Consider the following 18156-nt stretch of genomic DNA (forward strand, 5'->3'; position numbering starts at 1 on the left):
ATTTTACTGAAGAGCGACGTGGATGCATTTTTCTGAACAAACACTCTGCGTCCAGAGCTGAAACCAGGATTTTGGACATTTTTAGATGTTGCCATTTCAGAATCCCCAGTTACCGTGTGTTTAGGCGAATGACCGGATGAAAAGGCTGAACATGGCAGATGTTTTCATTCATTCTCCACTTAAATGGAACCCATTATGAGACATGGAACCCAACACCATGTAGAAACTTTTATTAGGCAAGTAAAACAGAAGCTAATTTAGCCGGTTATTAACGTTACGCCACTGTGCACTATACATCTGATCAGCATCGGCCGACTCAGTCCTCCAGTGGATAACTGGCACTTCAGCGTACATTGGTGTCCTAGCTGGAACGTCTCTAGAATTCCTCGGCAGGCGCTCACATGCGGTGGACCTGGTCGTGGTCCATGAACTGCTTGAGGTTGTGTAGGTTGTCCCACCACTTGAAGAGGAACGTGTCCGCGATGAGGCGGAACCAGGGCGTGAGCTCCAGCCCCGTCCTCTTGGCGTCCTCCAGCATGTCCTTCAGCTCCTCCTTGGAGACGTAGCGGTGGCTCTTTATCTCGTTGGGGTCGGGGTGCAGCTCCACGTCCTTCTGCATGAACAGGATGTAGTCGATCTCGTGCTCGCCCCACACCCCGTCTGACTGGGCCTTGTAGTGGATGCGGGTGAGGTAGGTCATCTCCTCCGGCGGAACCTTACAAATCAGAAGGAGAGCAAACATTTACGGCATTTGGCAGGCCACGGTTGAGGCGGATTGGTCACAGATATTGGTCACAGATATTGTAGGGCAGCGATCGTCTGACTTTGTGAACGTGATTTCTTATCGCCCTCACAGAAACCTATAAACCACAGTGCTCGTCCTTTCCAAGCCGGAGAATCCTTACATCTACCAAAGTCTGAGACACAGGCCCAAGCCAGGGAATTCTGACATCTGGAGCTACTGAATATTCCATGTTGGTGCGTGATTTTGTGGGATTATAATTTTTGTTCTCCTGCCTGGAAGATTGTTACTAGGGCTGCAACAATCGAATATTTTTGGAATCGAGTATTCTGTGGATTTTTTCATCGATTAATCGAGTATTTGGATAAATCAACTCTATCAATAGTGTGTTATGCAACATGAAAATTCTCTTAAAATGAGCAAGCAATTGGCTGTTATTCCTCACAAAGATAACGTGAATAAACATTCATGATGCGTAACTCCGCGGGAACGATACGATAATAGATGGACTTTGGTGACCAATTAAACTAAGCCTCGAGGCAAAGAATTTTCCTCGAATAATTATTCGAATAACCGTTTCAGCCCTAATTGTCGCCTATCACTATTCCAGAGAAAAGCACACACAGTAGTGATCTAGTTCTAACATCAGCCAATCATAATCGTCTTAATAATATAACATTGCCAGTAATGACCAAATAAATAAATAAAAAAAGTTTCGTGTCTTCCTCGCTGATTTTACGTACCTGGTCCATGGGGATGCCCAGTTCGGCCTGCAGCCGCCTCTGTGCGGCTCGCCGCACCCCGATGGCGTCCGGCTCCTCCAGCTCTGTAGGTGTGTGCAGGGGGTGGCTGCAACAGGTGTTCGTGAAACAGCCTTTTTCCACCAGAAAAGCCAAACGTTAGCAGACGTCGCAGCGAGCAGCACGACTTGCATTTCAACATCAAGGTGGAGTTTTTCATTGAAATAATGATTTAATTTTGGATTTATCACATGTTGGCCTCACATGATGCATAAATACATTTTTAAAGATAGTAGCCTAGTGTGTAACACACTCGCCTGTGAACCAGAAGACCCAGGTTCAAACCCCACTTACTACCATAGTGTCCCTGAGCAAGACTCCCTGAGTGTGTCCAGGTGGGCACTGTCCCTGTAACTGCTGATCGTAAGGCGCTCTGGATAAGGCCGTTTGAGAATTAGTGAGATTAAATCCCACGACTGGATTACTGTGACTCCCTTCTAGCAGGTCTACCTCTGAGTGCCATCCGGCCTCTACGATTAATACAGAATGCAGCAGCACCTTCCCAAAACCGCCCCACTGCTACACTCCATCCACTGGAGCTGATTACTTCATCGATAATGAAGTAATAAAGGCCTCTGCCAAATGCCGTAAATGTAAAAAGATGTAAATAACAATTGGAAGTGTGGTAGTAGCCTAGTGGGTAACACACTCGCCTATGAACCTGAAGAGCCAGGTTCATTTACAGCATTAATCAGACGCCCTTATCCAGAGCGACTTACAATGAGTAGTTATAGGGACGGTCCCCCCCCCCCTGGAGACACTCAGGGTTAAGTGTCTTGCTCAGGAACACAATGGTAGTAAGTGGGACTTGAACCTGGGACTTCTGGTTCATAGGCTAGGCTACTACCACCCTCTGTAGGTCGCTCTGAATAAGGGCGTCTGAAATGCTGTTAATGTAAATAAGTGTAAATATAAAACACCTGGATTGTAAATAACTGTAAATAAGAGTATAAATAAAACGGCCGGAGTTGTAAATAAGTGTGTATAGAAAAGTGACCGGCCCCGGACCATCCTGCAGACCCACCGACCTGGGAAGGTGATCTTGGCGTCTGAGCGCTGCTGCAGCAGCAGCTTCTCCTCGCTGTCGAACAGGAAGACGCTGAACGCGCGGTGCAGCATCCCTGCATGTGGGGACAACAGGACACGATGGAGGGACGGAGGACCCGCGGCGGCGCCGCCCGACCCTTCACCCCCGTTACCTCGCTCGATGTTGGCGTTCAGGTGGCAGTTCTTCTTGCTGTCGGCCCCCGTCCTGCGGTCGTCGTCGTCGACCAGGATGCACATCTCCGCCAGGAGCTGGACCTGCTTCTCGTCCAGGCCGTCCGTGTTTATTTCCGGCATGATGGAGCTGGAGGACGCGCTGCGGGCGACAGGAGAAGGTCGCGCCGTGACCCGCGACGGCGTAAGCTCGGCACCGGGTTCGCTTACCTACACAGCCCCGCTCCGAGACGAGTTCGCCGCGTCTGGCCGACGCAGAGTGCGCGTCCGCGGGATTCTAATAACGGGGATCCCGCGGCGGACGCCCTCCTAAGCCCCGCCCATATCCCCGCCCACAGCCGGCGCGCCATGGCCGTGCCGAAAGCGTTCGCCAATCAGAGGCCGAGCGCGTCCGAACACGCCACCGCGCCACCGCTCGCCGCGAACTCTCCTGCCGCAGCCCGGCGTAGATCCCGACGTCCGAGCAGAAAGGTCCCGTCTACTCAACGGGCGCCGCGGTACCGAGCAGGAGGCGCTAACACGAGGGTCCGTTCCCGGTCGCGTACGCCACACGCCGCGGAACCCGCCGTCGTCGTTTTAGTTCCGCCCAACGGTGACGTTATAGCTGCTGATTGGCTTGTTGAAAGGTCATCTGACCTGGAGAGGAACGTACCATCGTGCACAACGGGGTGGCATCAAAACGATCCCGCAACTCATTCAGTGTTTGTCGATTGTGGTGACGAGATCATAGAATTCACTTAAAAATAAGTTAAGGGTATAATAGTATTTTATTAATTCTGCTATGCGACACACGAGAAAAAGCTTGTCTGAAGTGCAGTCTGAAATTCCGATTCTTATGTTGTCTTTTGATAATCAATAGTACATAGTATATGTTGTATTAATATTGTTCAGGGTAAAACACTAGAGGTGTGAACCTTCACTGGTCTCACGATTCGATTACGATTATCAATGCCTCGACATTGATGCAAGGCAAAATTTTCACACATTGTCATGACATCTCGTTCACTTGTTTGGATGCTTTGATTTGCTACAATGAGCAGAAAAACTGTCAGTCTGCGCTCACCTTGTGACAGTCTTATATACTGATAGTTCTACTTTAAATGCACACGTCACTATGCTGTGAGCGCGGTTACCGGTCCTGACGCAGATCGAGTCCACCAATCAGAGGAACCGAGCAGATTGATTTTTTCAATTTGTATTACATAAAAGCAGTAACGTTTGGTATGTATAATGTCCCTGTCTCATGTACGAGCGGTGACCGCCATTTACCCGGGCGTGGCGGAACTGAGGTGCTGTAAGCATAATAAATAGAGAGCGAGATGGAAACCCCAGCAGCGGCGTGAGATTCTCTTTCTTCTCGACTGGCCTCCTTTCTCTGAGTGAAAGTGAAGTGATTGTCACACGTGATACACAGCAGCACATCACACAGTGCACACAGTGAAATTTGTCCTCTGCATTTAACCCATCACCCTGAGTGAGCAGTGGGCAGCCATGACAGGCGCCCAGGGAGCAGTGTGTGGGGACGGTGCTTTGCTCAGTGGCACCTCAGTGGTACCTTGGCAGATCGGGATTCGAACCAGCAACCTTCTGATTACAGGCCGCTTCCTTAACCACTAGGCCACCACTGCATGCTTACCAGAGTTTTCTGCTCACTGGAGAAAATCTAAATCTGTTTTCAGACTGAACGCCACACACACCACACTCGCCACAGGACACAGCGCAAAGAAATATGCGATAATGATGTGTTGCAGATCCCTGCAGGACCAGATTTTCCTCCATGTGTGTGTGTTTCGAAGTGGCGAAAAAAAAACACTCGCCTGCGCTGATTCTATCGATTGCACAAAAATATGCGTTGCGCAGTGTGAAACCTGATCTATGTAGATCAAGTAGCCACAGTCACTACATTTTAACAAAATATATTTTTTTAGAATCGATTATGTTCTGCAATGCATCCACGCAGAATCGATTACACGAGTCATCACAACGGCCCTGCAAAACACGGTTCCACTTCATCTTCCTGCCCGCGGGGGGGCGCGCCGCGCCGTCCGAACCTCCGGCGTCCGTTCGCGCACTATGACCGTAGAAGAAGAGAGAAGAGGGCCCTCAAGCGGGACAAAATGGCCGAGGTCGAAATGGATATTCCGGGCGAGAGGCTGAACAACGGGTAAGAACTCGGGGCCCGGCCGCCGCTCGCCGGCGGTCCAGCCGCGCCTCGCCTCCGAGGCGGAGTACCGGTGCGCGGCGCGCGTTCAGGGGGCGCCAGACGGGGGAGATGGCGGCGTCCGGCGGACAAGCTACGGGGCTAGCATGCTAGCCCGCTAACCTCACCGCACGGCGGCGTTTTATCCGACGCTCTTGTTTTTATTCCAAATCCGCCCGCAACGTCCCCTCGCGTCTCACCCCTGAAACGACGGACTGGTTCCACTCCGTCGGAGGCGCCTTTCCGCGTCGATAACTGTTTCATATACGATCGCACTGTGCGCACGGCTGCAGCTCGCTAGCGGCATTCAATCCGCGACGTCAGGTGGCGGGCGGGCGACCTGGCCGGTTAAACCCGGCAGGAGCTTCCCGCTGCCCCGTCCATCGGTCCGTACATTCATATACCTGTCCGTCCATTAATCCATACATTCATATACCAGTCCGTCCGTCCGGAGTTACCTTGGAAGCTAAAAAGCGCGAATTATTACCTCACATAATTAACACAAGATAACACACATAATTAAAACAGAGATTAGAGAGTTTTTTTTATTCTGTTTTGCCTTTATCCGTGCCCTATTGTGACTTTTGTATTAAAGTAGCACTGTTTAAAAACGATGCTTTATTCCGTGATTTAATGAAATATTCGGCGCCTTGTGATCGACGACCCGAGTTGTCTGGCTCGTTTCCGCCGCGTGGTATAAAACGGGGTTCTCGGGTCGTTTTGGGGGTTTGTACGTGGTATCCATAGCAACAGGCACTCTGAGGGTAGAAGGCATGGCCAGAGGAAAAAGGTGGTCCCAAGAAGAGGAGTTTCCAGATTTCTCACGTCTGGGCTCCTACGCTCATTAAAAACCCTGAAAAGAGTTTTCCGGCCCTTGTGAAGTTTTGGAATCTAAAATAAATGTATAAAGTTCTGGAAAAGTTGTTCAAATCTGACTGACACGTGAATGTATAATGAAGTACGTAGTTCCTGTAAGACGTTTTTCTACAGCCATGGACATTTAAAATCAGTGCAGGTCTGTACCATGGGTGGGTAACACACTCGCCTATGGACCAGAAGACCCAGGTTCAAATCCCACTTGCTACCATCGTGTCCCTGAGCAAAACCTGAGTGTCTCCAGGGGGGGACTGTCCCAGTAACTACTGATGTAAGACCCTCTGGTTAATGGCGTCTGGTAAATGCTGTAAATGTAGTTTCTTTGCTGGCTTTACGCAGTGAACCACATCACGCGGAGCTGCGCACATTCCGTCCATGTTCCAGAACTTTCTTTTAAAAGTCAGTTGCAGCTGATGATCTGTGACCGAACATGATTGGGGCAATTTTACTCTGGTTTCCGCCAATTTGGGGGAACAAACACTTTATTATTTTATTTTTTCCACATTTGCATTAGTCAAGGAAATTTGCTGTAGAGTAAGTGAAAAGTCCTGGAAATTCTTTTGAAAAAAAGTGTGTCATCCCTGTTGTATGTGTTTTATTCTAATTGTGGTATTTCCACCACAGTGGAACAATAATTTAAAAAAGATAGAAGAACCTCCGCAATTAAAGTTAAATTCTCTCATATTATGTAGAAGTAACATTTTTGGGAAAAAATGTTCATGGTTTTGGAACTTTGCTTTTGCAGGAAAGAGGACTTGGAAAGTCCCGGCAAGAGTGGGAATGAGGATGAGAATGAGGAAATGTCTGAGGAGGAGGAAGAGGAGGAGGAAGAGGCTGCCGAGCTGAACGGAGAGAAACCGGCGCAGGTTCCCCGGCACCACGGCAGCAGCGGTGGCAAACACAAGAAGAAGAAACACAAGCACCGCAGCAAGCACAAAAAGCACAAGCACGCCTCCGAGGAGGAGAAGAAGCGCAAGCACCGGCACAAACACAAGAAGCACCGGCGCAAGGGCGCCCCCTCACCCGCGTCCAAGGGCCTGGACAAGGTGGAGGAGTCCCCCTCCCTGGGGAACTCAGGCCTGGACGACCGCGCCCTGCTGGAGGACCTGGAGAAGCAGCGGGCCCTGATCAAGGCGGAGCTGGACAGCCAGCTGATGGAGGGCAAGGTGCAGTCGGGAATGGGCCTGATCCTGCAGGGGTACAACTCGGGCTCCGAGGAGGACGCGGACGGCCAGGCCCGGGCGCGGAACGGGGAGCAGCGGCACAGGAGCGGCGCGGGCAGAGCCCGCTCGCCCAAGGACCAGGGCGCCCGGCCTGGCAAGGCCAGGAGGGACTCGGCCGACGCCGGCAAGTCGGGCGCGAAGCGGCGCAGTCGTAGCCGGTCCAGAGAGAGGCCGGGGCGAGAAGCCAAGTCCGATAGAACATCGACTACGGCCAAAAGCGGCGGCGGCCCTGAAGCAGTCAAAGAGCGGACGAAGGAACGCAGCAGGTCTAGAGAGAGGAAGCGTTCTAGGAGCCGAGATCGATCCAAGGACCAAACCAGGAAGTCCCCGTCTCCGGGTGGCAGGAAAAAGTCTCCGGTTGAGCGTAAAATCGAGGCGAAGGGCCGCGTGGAGAAACGCCCGTCACCTCGACCGTCTGACGAGAGACGCAACCAGACAGAAACCAGCAGACGCTCGGCATCCAGGGGCCGCAGGAGTCGCTCACGGGAGCGCCGATCCCGCTCACGAGACGGCCGATCGGGCCGCTCCGAAATGGAGCGCGACCGGGACAAGAGGCCGGGCAAGTCCCCGTCCAAAGACGCCTCTTCCGGAAAGGAGAACCGCTCTCCGCACCTCAGACGAGGCCAGAGCCCCCCGCGAGGTCGCCGCAGTTCCTCCCCTCGCCACAGGGACCGCCACTCGCACCAGCCCCCAACCAGCTCCACCGACAGGGCATCGAAGCGGAGCCAGTCGCCTCCCAGGGCGCGGTCCCCGGCCAGGAGGATCCGCAGTCGATCGCCTGATTTACGGAGGAGGGACAGCTCGCCTGTCCGGTAATTTTAATCGTTTTTATTTTAAACTCTGTGCCGGCGTATGACAGTAACGGGCTTTTTTTTATCGTTGGTATCTGGAGGTCTCACCAGTGTTCACCCGATCTCCCGCTCCACACAGGAAACGTAGCCGCGCGGACGCCGGCAGAGAGCGGTCGCGTGACACCAGCCCCGTCCGGCGGAGAGTGAGCCGCTCGCCTCTGAGGAGGAGGTCCCTGTCGCCACGGCGACAGTCTCGGTTGTCCCCCCGGAGGCGGAGCAGGTCGCCACTGAGACGCAGGTGAGACGAAGCATTAGAGGGATCGTGTTAGCACTGTGAAAGTCATTTTTGAAGAATCATCACAAATCAAAATATATATATGATGGATGCAAAGAATGGAAAAATAAATAAATACAAACTACAGGGTTCCTACCGTCATTAAGAACCTGGAAATGTCTTGGAGCTGGAAAGTTTTGGAATACAACATAAAGATATGAAGTTGTGGAAAAGTCGAGCATTGCTTCCATATTTCATAACTTTCTCAGCTTCAGTCATGTAATTTTGACTTTTTTTTTTTTTTTTTTTTCCTCCGCATTTGAACAAAAATTTGTCTTTAATTAAAAAGTCATAAGTGTAAGAACCCTGAAAATAGTTCTGAAATTAACATACTTTTCTTCAGTTTAGTCTCATGCTTTATTCATCAATAGTCCATATTAATAATTCCGTTTTCTAACTTTATTTCACTCTATATTTTTGATGCTTTCTTGTCTGTTTTACCCATTTGTGCCGATTTCCGGGTTTTCCAGATCAGGCGAGAGGGACCGCTTTGGTCGTATGCGACTTTCCCGACATTCCATGTCCAGGGAGCGCGAGAGGAGGCGGCGGAGGAGCAGGGACGAAGACAAGTTCAAGGGCAGCCTGTCTGAGGGCATGAAGGCTGACCAGGAGTCTTCCTCAGAGGAAGTGTGAGTTGTCGTGCCAACGCCACCCAATCAGGTATTTATTTGCTTTAAATAAATAAATAAATAAAATTTTTCCGTTCAGGATGGAGGACTTTGATGCTGAGGAAGAGGATGAAGAAGCACTGATTGAGCAGAGACGGCAGCAGCGTCTGGCCATTGTCCAGGTAGCCCGACTTTCTCGTTCTGCCAGACGTGAACTTCACTCATCATCTCTGCTCTTAATTACTTGTGCTTTGACCTAGTAGGACCTTTTTTCCTCTAGTTGTCAAGACCAGACTGGATCGGTTAGACGATAAAGGTGACATAAGGACAATATACGTATTAATTTGTTGACCTTGGGGAAAGTCTTGGTAGACTAATGTCAGGGCCGTTGTGTGAACAGAGCGTTCCATCAGCAGAGATGGAGCTGTAGGTCTGTATCTTGACCCCTAGATCTGCAGACTCTGAGGCTGCTGGTAAGCGTGTGTGTGAAATGGCGTCTTCCTGCTAACAGCAACAATTATTTGTTCAGTTTGAAGGCTTAATCGCTTTCTTCACCTCCACTTGTCTTTGATATGGATATGAAATATTTTGAGATATACTTATTATTATTACTTTTTGCGGCGCTGTCTTTGTAGAAATACAAAGCGGTGAATGAGGACAGCAACATGGGTTCGATGGCGTCTGAGCCCAGCAGCCCTCAGAGCAGCACTCGCAGCCGCTCCCCATCGCCCGACGACATCCTGGAGCGCGTGGCCGCCGACGTGAAGGAGTACGAGCGCGAGAACGTCAACACATTCGAGGCTAGCATCAAAGCCAAGCACAACCTCATAGCCCAGGAGAAGGAGGGTGAGTTGCAACAGAGACGGGCCTCCGTTAGCCCAACGCGGACGTTTCCTCTAACGGCCCCTTTTCTCTTGTTCTGTGCACTTCAGCGTCCAATCCAAAGAAGCCCTCGGCTCCGGATATGTTTACAGAATCGGATGACATGTTTAATGCTGACTTTGACGTGAGTGAAGAAGCGTCTACTAAATAAATATATTTCTACATTCTTAACGTCCAGAGACGACTCCGACTTCATGTGTCTCTCTACGCTCCTCAGAGTGCCAGGCTACGAGCAGCAGGCATCGGGAAGGACTTTAAAGAGAACCCCAGTCTCAGGGATAACTGGACAGACGCTGAAGGATATTATCGTAAGTGGTGGGACTATCTTATCTTACAAAAACCAGACGTTGGCAGAGGAAGGCAAGAAGAGACTAATGGAATAACAATTTGAGCAATTAAAGTCCACAAAAAAAAACATATATAATAGAGATGTGATTAGCGTAAAGGAAATGAAAATGTCAGATATCACCTCACTCCTTAAAGGAGGGGCTCCCAAATTCCCTTTCTAGACGAACTGCAGTTTTTTTTTTGTTTTTTTTTTGTCGTCCAAATGTAAAACTTTTTTTATTTCTAGTGATGGCGCTTTCTCAGACCTCCAGTATTGCGACAGCAACTTCCGACCCAGCTGAGTACAGAGGGAGATGACTTGCATCTCTGTCTGGTTGACTCTGACCGTATTGCTCCAAAAATTGCTATAAGAGGATCTACCTTAACATTTTGGATTAAAGCTTTAGGCATATCATGAAAAATCAACGCCCAAAGTGTCTGGAGTTTGTGACCGATGAAGAAGAGATGAGACGTGATTGGTTCTTTCTGAAGAGTGACATTCTTAATGTTCATCTCTGTGCTGCAGGCGTGAACATTGGCGAGATGCTGGATAAACGGTATGACGTATACGGCTACACTGGTCAGGGTGTCTTCAGCAACGTGGTCCGTGCCAGGGACATGGCACGTGCCGGCCAGGAGGTGGCAGTCAAGATCATCCGCAACAATGAGCTCATGTGAGTCGCTCGGATGAGCAGAAATCGCCACTTCTGCCGGTGTGGTGAATTACAGACGCACGGTGCAGTACTGAGAACGCAGATCTCTGCTTTTCACAGGCAGAAAACTGGACTGAAGGAGCTGGAATTTCTCAAGAAGCTGAATGACGCCGATCCTGATGATAAATTCCACTGTCTGCGACTCTTCAGACACTTCTACCACAAACAGCACTTGTGTCTGGTGTTTGAGCCTCTCAGGTAAAGCAAGACTAATATAATTTGTCAGATTAGCGCTCATGTATAGTTTAGGGGTTCCACAGGGTTCCGTTGTTGGACACCGTGTTGTTTTAAATATCACTTTACATCATGGTATAACACGGTCATTTGAAAGGTTGTTGCAAACTAAATGAATAATTTCTGTCTTTTTATTTCTCTCTCTATCAGTATGAACTTGCGTGAGGTGCTGAAGAAATATGGCAAGGATGTGGGGTTGCACATTAAAGCTGTGCGGTCCTACAGCCAGCAGCTCTTTCTGGCCCTCAAACTGCTCAAACGCTGCAACATCCTGCATGCAGACATCAAACCTGACAACATACTGGTCAGTCGGCCTTTCCAAAAGAGTTGAAGGTGTTTGGCAGTCTGATGTAAAATGTTTCTTAACCGCTCCTTTCTTGTCTCTTTGAAGGTAAACGAGTCAAAGACGATCCTCAAGCTGTGTGACTTTGGCTCAGCGTCTCACATTGCAGACGGTGACATCACGCCCTACCTGGTCAGCAGATTCTACAGGGCGCCAGAGATCAGTAAGTTTTTGTCCCGAATATTTTTCATTAGGGTACCATTTTGGTGTATTGGTGTATTTCCACATTAATTGACTAGTACTGCAAGTTAAGAATAATCAATGCTGCGTAAGAATAATTTCTATATTATTTTCAAGATTGATATCTGGAAAATCTTGACTAGGGCAGGGCAAAATATACACAATAATTGACTAATGCAGCAATTTATACATTCTAATTTACATATTTGAATGAAAAACTTCACATATTAGATGTTTATTGTTTTTTATTTATTTATTTTATTTATTACTCAATTACAAAAGAAACATAAAAGGATCACTCAGAATGCTTTCTAAGAGCAATAAAATGTGGAGGCTTAAATATAATAAGTGTGTTTAAGTGTATTTTATTATTACTACTACTATTAAAGCAGTCCAACAAACTGAATTTAATAAATCATGTAGAAATGGTTTAGAAATAAATCATGTAGAAACACTAAAACACTTTCATTTACTGCTAAAGTCACACAGGCTTGTGGTTTTTAATTTAGGCGATTTTAACACAGGTTGCCAGCATCATGAAAAGATGATTTAGACAACAAAAATAAGTCAGTTTTGGCAATATTTTAGGAAGGTCACAGTATATATTGATGTGCCAGGACAGAAACCCAACAGTAGCCTGAAGCATGTGCCGGGTTTTCACAGTTGCCCGGGATTTTTGGACGTCATACACCCCGCCCACTCACGATATCCGTTAAAATCTGACAACCCTGTGTGTTCTGTGTCCTCGCAGTCATCGGGAAGCCGTACGACTATGCGATTGACATGTGGTCAGTGGGCTGCACCCTGTACGAGCTCTACACCGGCAGGATTCTCTTCCCAGGGTCGTCCAACAACCACATGATCAAACTGGCCATGGACCTCAAAGGCAAAATGCCCAACAAGGTGCCCACCACTGGATATCAATGTTTTCATTCCTCGTCATTTCATGTGGGGCCTTTAGTCGCGAGGTCTGACGTGGGTTGTTTTTGGCTGTAGATGATTCGGAAGGGCTTGTTCAAGGACCAACACTTTGACCAGAACCTGAACTTCTTGTACATTGAGGTGGACAAAGTGACCGAAAGGGTGAGACTTTTTTTTTTTTTTTTTTTTTTTTTTCCCTTCTGTCTGTTTTAACCTGTGAACAGTGTGAAAATTAGTGGATTTGTTCCTCAAACACACAGGAGAAGGTGACCGTCATGAGCACCATCAACCCCACGAAGGACCTGCTGTCAGACCTGATTGGAGGCCAGAGGTTACCGGAGGATCAGAGGAAGAAGGTGATCCTGCTCAAAGAGCTTCTGGACGGGACGCTCATGCTGGACCCGGCCAAACGGATCAGCATCAACCAGGCCCTTCAGCACCCCTTCATCCAAGAGAAGATCTGATCCTCGACCGCTGGAACCAGCAGAACTCTGGGGAATTTTGGGATTGTCAGAAACCTGTAAAGTCCTCCAGCCCTCGTCGAAACAGGCCTGAATGAGAGTTGGGGTGTGTAGAGTTTCGCTGGTGTAAAACTTTTCATGTATTTGAATGTTGTGTTCAGATGCATTTACGTTTTTTTTTTTTTTTTTTTTTCCTCCTCCTAGTCTGCATATTTCACTCAGTGTAGAATAGCGATACCGATTTGTGAAGTGCGTCGCGCCGCACCTCTTTCAGAGCTTGGCCAACCCAGTAAATTTGCCAGATTGAAGCCACGCCCACTCTTTGTTTCCTTTTTTAAGCCCCCCCCCCCCCCCCCCCTTATGTTTTTGATTTTTATTGTAAATATGGAGGTCCAAATAGACATGAATTCATTGGTTAATTCGGGAGCAATTAAATTTTTCTTGTGTTTGAATTATTGGCCTCGAGACTGCATTGGCACTGAGGAATCCAAAGTTCGAAATGTCACCGTTGGCTTGTGTCCGTGCCGGGGCGATGCTAATGGTACCTTTTTTAAAGCACTGAAGTTCGTCCTGCGTGCCGTTATGCTCGGTGTCATGTGACCACCTTGGAAAGTTCCCCCCTCACCATAATCAGAGTTTTAAAGAAAACCTCTCCAGACGTCCTGCCAGTACTTCCTCGGAAAAAACGTTATTCCAGATCCCTGTGAAAATAACGGTGCTGTGCCAGCTCGGAAGCTGGTTGGTGACGTTCAATATTTTCTGGCCGAACGCTGACTGATTCCGGAGCCGCTCTCCCGGGCGGGCGGCCGTCCCAACCCCCAAACCGCGGGCATTGGTTTTAAAAGTGCCTCCCCCTCCAGCTTCGTGCTTCAATATTCGCCCCAGCCCCCCAGCGTCACCGGCGTTCCATGTTGTATATATTCCAGCCATCCCTCACCAGTCATGTGACACATCGATGTTCGTTTCTTATGAAAGAATGCAGCTTTTGTTTTGCTTCCATTGAAACTCAGTGATTGGGTTGTGAAGGAATTGAGAACACCTTGCGTGTACCATGACTTTTATTAATAAAATGTTTCATATCTTTGACTGCTGCTCTCTCGTTCAAGAATGGCTTCTTCTTTTTTTTTTTTTTTTTAGCTAAACTGCCTGAAAATCCGCATCAGGCCCTCACAAATTCAACATTTTACAGCATTTCCACCAGGGGGCGTCTCGGCGCTCAATTTCAGTTCCCTCAGAATAACCAAGTTATGCATAGTTTTAGGGCCATAACCTCAGCTCCGCCCCCCTCTCACACTTCCATGCGTCAGCAATAGGTGCAGCGATGATGTGGTTTTATGATGTCATGCCCGTAAATATAAAAAAAAAAAAAAAAAAAGTCTTCACTCAAACCAGTTTGTAGATGTGTCAACACTGGTTGTAGATCATGTCCAAACATTTTTGAAAGTATAGCTATAGAAAAATGGCGTGGGTATGTCTGCCGTGTTCCATTTTAAGTTTGGACTGATCATGTTAATGAGCATCTCAGGAAGTGACACTTTTGATGACGGAAAATAAGTGAACAAAGCAGCCATGAAGGTAAAAAGAAACGACCCAGAAGAACCAGATTCATCAAACATACCTCACAAAAATATTTATTTAATTAAATTGCCTAACAATCTTCATACCTTAGTCTCCATGACCATCACAGTAGAAGTGTACAGTAAATGTATATATTTTTAAACAGCTATTAAGAAAGAAATGGGTCCATATTTGTCCCTCTTGAAAGGCCAGTATTCTGTCATAAAGCCTAAATTATTAATGAGATAGGAAAACTGATGATCTTGATCCAGTTTAGGCAGTAAAACTCAGAAGTGGGCGGAGCCGGCGGCTACAGAGTGGGATTGTAAGGCACACAGCAAGGCCTGCTTAGTATGCAGAGCGCCACGGCGGCACCACGCCAACCACAGGCCCACAGGAATTCCGAGCCGCTCGGAGCATCCCGCCCGCTTCGTGGGAATTTATGCCCCTGCTCGGCACTTCCGCTTTATCCCCCGAGGTGCTGTCTCGATGGGTTCTGCGGCCATGAAAAGTGCACGTCGGTGTAGAAGTGGCACTCGTGATCTGAGACACTAAAGCCTCCAGTTAAAGGGCCAGTGTCATTTATTTTAAAAAAAAAGTCACACATGCCATTGAACTACTGACTGTAAGTGGCTCTGGAGAAGCGCGTCTGATAAACACCATGTATGTGATCAGCTAATGCGTATTTGGTATGCCGTTCGAGCTCCGTCCCTCACCTTTGACTTAGGACGCAGTGTAATTAAAAGGCATCCAGGCTGCACTGCTCTGTAAATAAAAGATAATAAGAATTGGGTAGACAGAGAGACAGGGATTGGAATATATATCCACAACAGTCTGCTGTAAGGGTCAGATATCGTGACCAGCATCATAACTCAGCGAGGCGTCCAGTTCCGTCCAGTTCGCCGCTGCTGACCATGAGCAGGACACGATGGGTTAAAGCTCAATTCCATTTGCAGTGGCCTGGCGACGCAGCATACGTCACCCCGGGTCACCCAGGCATCCCGCCGTCCCCAACTCAGCACTTGAGTACCCAGTACGTCTGACAGGACCAAGTCCTCTGTGACGGTAACCCAGCGTGAGACCCTCCAGGCCCCCCCAGGATGCCCATACAGATGTTCGCATGTCACCGCGTCTGCCGCTGGAGATGCTGGGCTTCTCAGCGGGTGGAGGAGTGAGGAAATAATCAAGTGTCCAAGAGTGTCCAAGAGTCCAGGACATGGCTAGGGGGCATCACTGGCCCATTATTGGGAAGAATTATTGAGAATTATGGCATCCCTTGTACACCCCTCACTGCCTTCTGTTTCCTGAAATCATCAAAGCAAACGTATGGATGGACGGAAGGACACGCCGATTTCAGCGGTTGCCGTGACGTAAGACGGTCTCATCCGCTATACGTTAGCAATAGTCTGTAGACCATCATGCATTGCAGCGTGACTGGTGATTATAGACGAACAACTGTCTATATTCTGATGGTGGAAAGTGATCCCCCAGGACCACGCCCTTATCCAGAGTGACTTACAATCAGTATTTACAGGGACAACCCCCCCCCTGGGGACACTCAGGGTTAAGTGCCTTGCTCAGGGACTCGATGGTAGTAAGTGGGGTTTAAACCTGTTTCTTCTGGTTCATAGCCGAGTGTGTTACCCGCTAGGCTACTACCGCCCATAAAATATCATCGGTCTGATGGGTGAACTCCCCCCATGTCCAACATCCTGAATAGCCCCTTAAAAACATCTCCTCAAAAGTTGAGACAAATTGCTCCAGTGTTGCAGACTGGGGTGACCACCGGACTCCGACCAGCGGAAGAGCATCGGAGCCGCAGCCTGATTTAAGGGCCTCTGTCTTAAACACGCGCCGGACGTCTGCTTTGATAGGGTCATAAAAGTGACCGAGCTCGAGTGATGGAAGCTTGTCCGTCTCGGCCGCCTTCGTGACGCTTGTTCCTGGCGACGTTTAAGTGCTCGCGTGAAATGGCTCCTACAGTGCGCGCTCGGAACTGGCACGTCGTTTATGGCCGTCTTCATGTTTAATGCTTCGATCCGTCCGACAAGTCTAATGGTTTCATGGGAGAGTCGATAGATTTCTGGACAAGGCCCGACTTCGGAAGCGCTCGGGATGAGAATCTGTGACACTCTGGGTTAAGTGGTAGTAAGTGGGATTAGAACCTGGGTCTCCTGGTTCATAGGCGAGTGTGTTACCCACCAGGCTACTACCACCCCCTAGACGTGGTGAATCAGGGCGAGAGCACACATGGCCGCGTCACCTGTCACCTGTCACCGGTCACCGGTCACCGGGCAGGGATTTCAAGCCGAGGAGCAGCAGGACCGATTACAGCTCCAGTGTGGAGGGTTCAGGCTCTGGATCTTCTCAGTGGTTCGAGGCACGTGATCTGGCCGCGAGCTTGTGGTCTGGAAGCCGGCTCGTTTGAAGGGGGCCCGTGGCAGGGACTGACCTGAAAGAACAGGACCCCGAGGAAATATGTCGCATACGTCCAGACGGGGAGACCTTGTGGATGTCCAGACTTATAATTTTACTGCAATTATCTTCACCGCGAGGATGCAGACAACAGCAGAACAACAGCTGCGGTTTTTAATTCTAGTAATACAGATGTACAGCGTGTCTTCTCCAAACGCGCCATTTTACATGCACTCCACGACTCCGGTCCAGGTGACATGGTAACAGCTGTCTGGCGGAGCGTCCTGTCCAGGTTTTATTTCCGTTTTTGGACATGGTTCGTGGGAAGCCGTCACCTTCCACTTGCTAGTTTCAACGTGAAACACACGCAACCCGAGTGTGAAAATGTCTTTCCTTGCACGAGCGCGTGAGTGGACGATCCTGCAGACGGTGCTCTACGTGGCACGAGTGCGGCTTTTAAAAAAAAAAATTCTACCGCGCATTCCTGCGTCTTTCCTGCACTGCAGACACTCGGCATTCCCTCCTGCGCAGGAGCGTACTGGGAGCAGGCCGCAGGCCACAGCGGATTTACAGTTTCACCCTCTAGGGGTGGTAGTAGCCTAGCGGGTAACACACTCGCCTATGAACCAGAAGACCCAGGTTCAGACCCCACTTACTACCATCGTGTCCCTGAGCAGGACACTTAACCCTGAGTGTCTCCAGGGGGGGACTGTCCCTGTAACTACTGATTGTAAGTCGCTCTGGATGAGGGCGTCTGGTAAATGCTGGAAATGTCTTTTTAATGTACATTATTCATCACATATCGGAGTAAAACCCACACACGATTTAGACTGTGCATCCCACAAGTTCGGTAGTATGACAGTAATGGAAATGAACATTACGATGCCTCAGCTTTCCGGAACTGTCTGAACAGGCTTCCGACCAGGAAACTGAATGAAATGCTTAAAGTCGGAAGTTTTAACCAGCGCTTCACATGGTGGGCGTGGTCACGTTTGTGTAAAAGGGGTATAAGGAGTGCAGAGAACGGAGGGAAATGGAGGAGAAAGGGAGGAGATGGATGCTGCGCTACACCAGCGCGAGGGTGTGTGAGGGCTGTCAATCAAGCCTACAGGCTCCGCCCCTTTTAAACTTTATTCATAAAAACATCATTAAACTTCGTTTTCTGGGTGTCTGGAATAATAATTAGACACGTCCTCTGAGGGAGGAGATACGGTTTCTCATGTCCAATAAAGTGTCTACCTCACCCTTTAATTTAAATGTTGTTTCAGATTGTGTATTACATTTGTCTCCTTTTTAGCTAGGGACCGCGCCTAATTTGGTTGTACTTGGTA

At 48.9% G+C, this 18156-nt stretch overlaps 2 protein-coding genes across 3 annotated transcripts; one reads left to right on the forward strand and one right to left on the reverse strand.

Moving 5' to 3' along the window:
- Window positions 1–214: 214 nt before the first annotated feature.
- Window positions 215–3357, reverse strand: idi1 (isopentenyl-diphosphate delta isomerase 1). Of its 2 annotated transcripts, XM_028969567.1 has the most exons (5): window positions 2971–3351; window positions 2742–2902; window positions 2571–2663; window positions 1486–1616; window positions 215–715 (listed from the first exon to the last, which is right to left on the reverse strand). In XM_028969567.1, exons 1-5 carry the CDS (start codon window positions 3108–3110, stop codon window positions 398–400), a joined length of 843 nt encoding a protein of 280 aa, XP_028825400.1. In that variant the 5' UTR covers window positions 3111–3351; the 3' UTR covers window positions 215–397. The 2 variants fall into 2 exon arrangements, with proteins under 2 accessions (XP_028825400.1, XP_028825398.1); XM_028969565.1 differs by having other exon boundaries at window positions 2571–2902; window positions 2971–3357.
- Window positions 3358–4788: 1431 nt separating this feature from the next.
- On the forward strand, window positions 4789–13944 carry prpf4bb (pre-mRNA processing factor 4Bb). The gene is made up of 15 exons (XM_028969564.1): window positions 4789–4924; window positions 6582–7871; window positions 7990–8148; window positions 8655–8813; window positions 8893–8974; window positions 9428–9638; window positions 9725–9798; window positions 9892–9982; window positions 10528–10675; window positions 10775–10912; window positions 11099–11252; window positions 11340–11454; window positions 12223–12374; window positions 12468–12554; window positions 12653–13944. The coding sequence occupies exons 1-15, from the start codon at window positions 4878–4880 to the stop codon at window positions 12854–12856; spliced, it is 3111 nt and encodes a 1036-aa protein (XP_028825397.1). The 5' UTR covers window positions 4789–4877; the 3' UTR covers window positions 12857–13944.
- The last annotated feature ends 4212 nt before the right edge of the window (window positions 13945–18156 follow it).

Source organism: Denticeps clupeoides, chromosome 2, assembly GCF_900700375.1.
Source record: "Denticeps clupeoides chromosome 2, fDenClu1.1, whole genome shotgun sequence".
Lineage (NCBI taxonomy): Eukaryota > Metazoa > Chordata > Actinopteri > Clupeiformes > Denticipitidae > Denticeps > Denticeps clupeoides.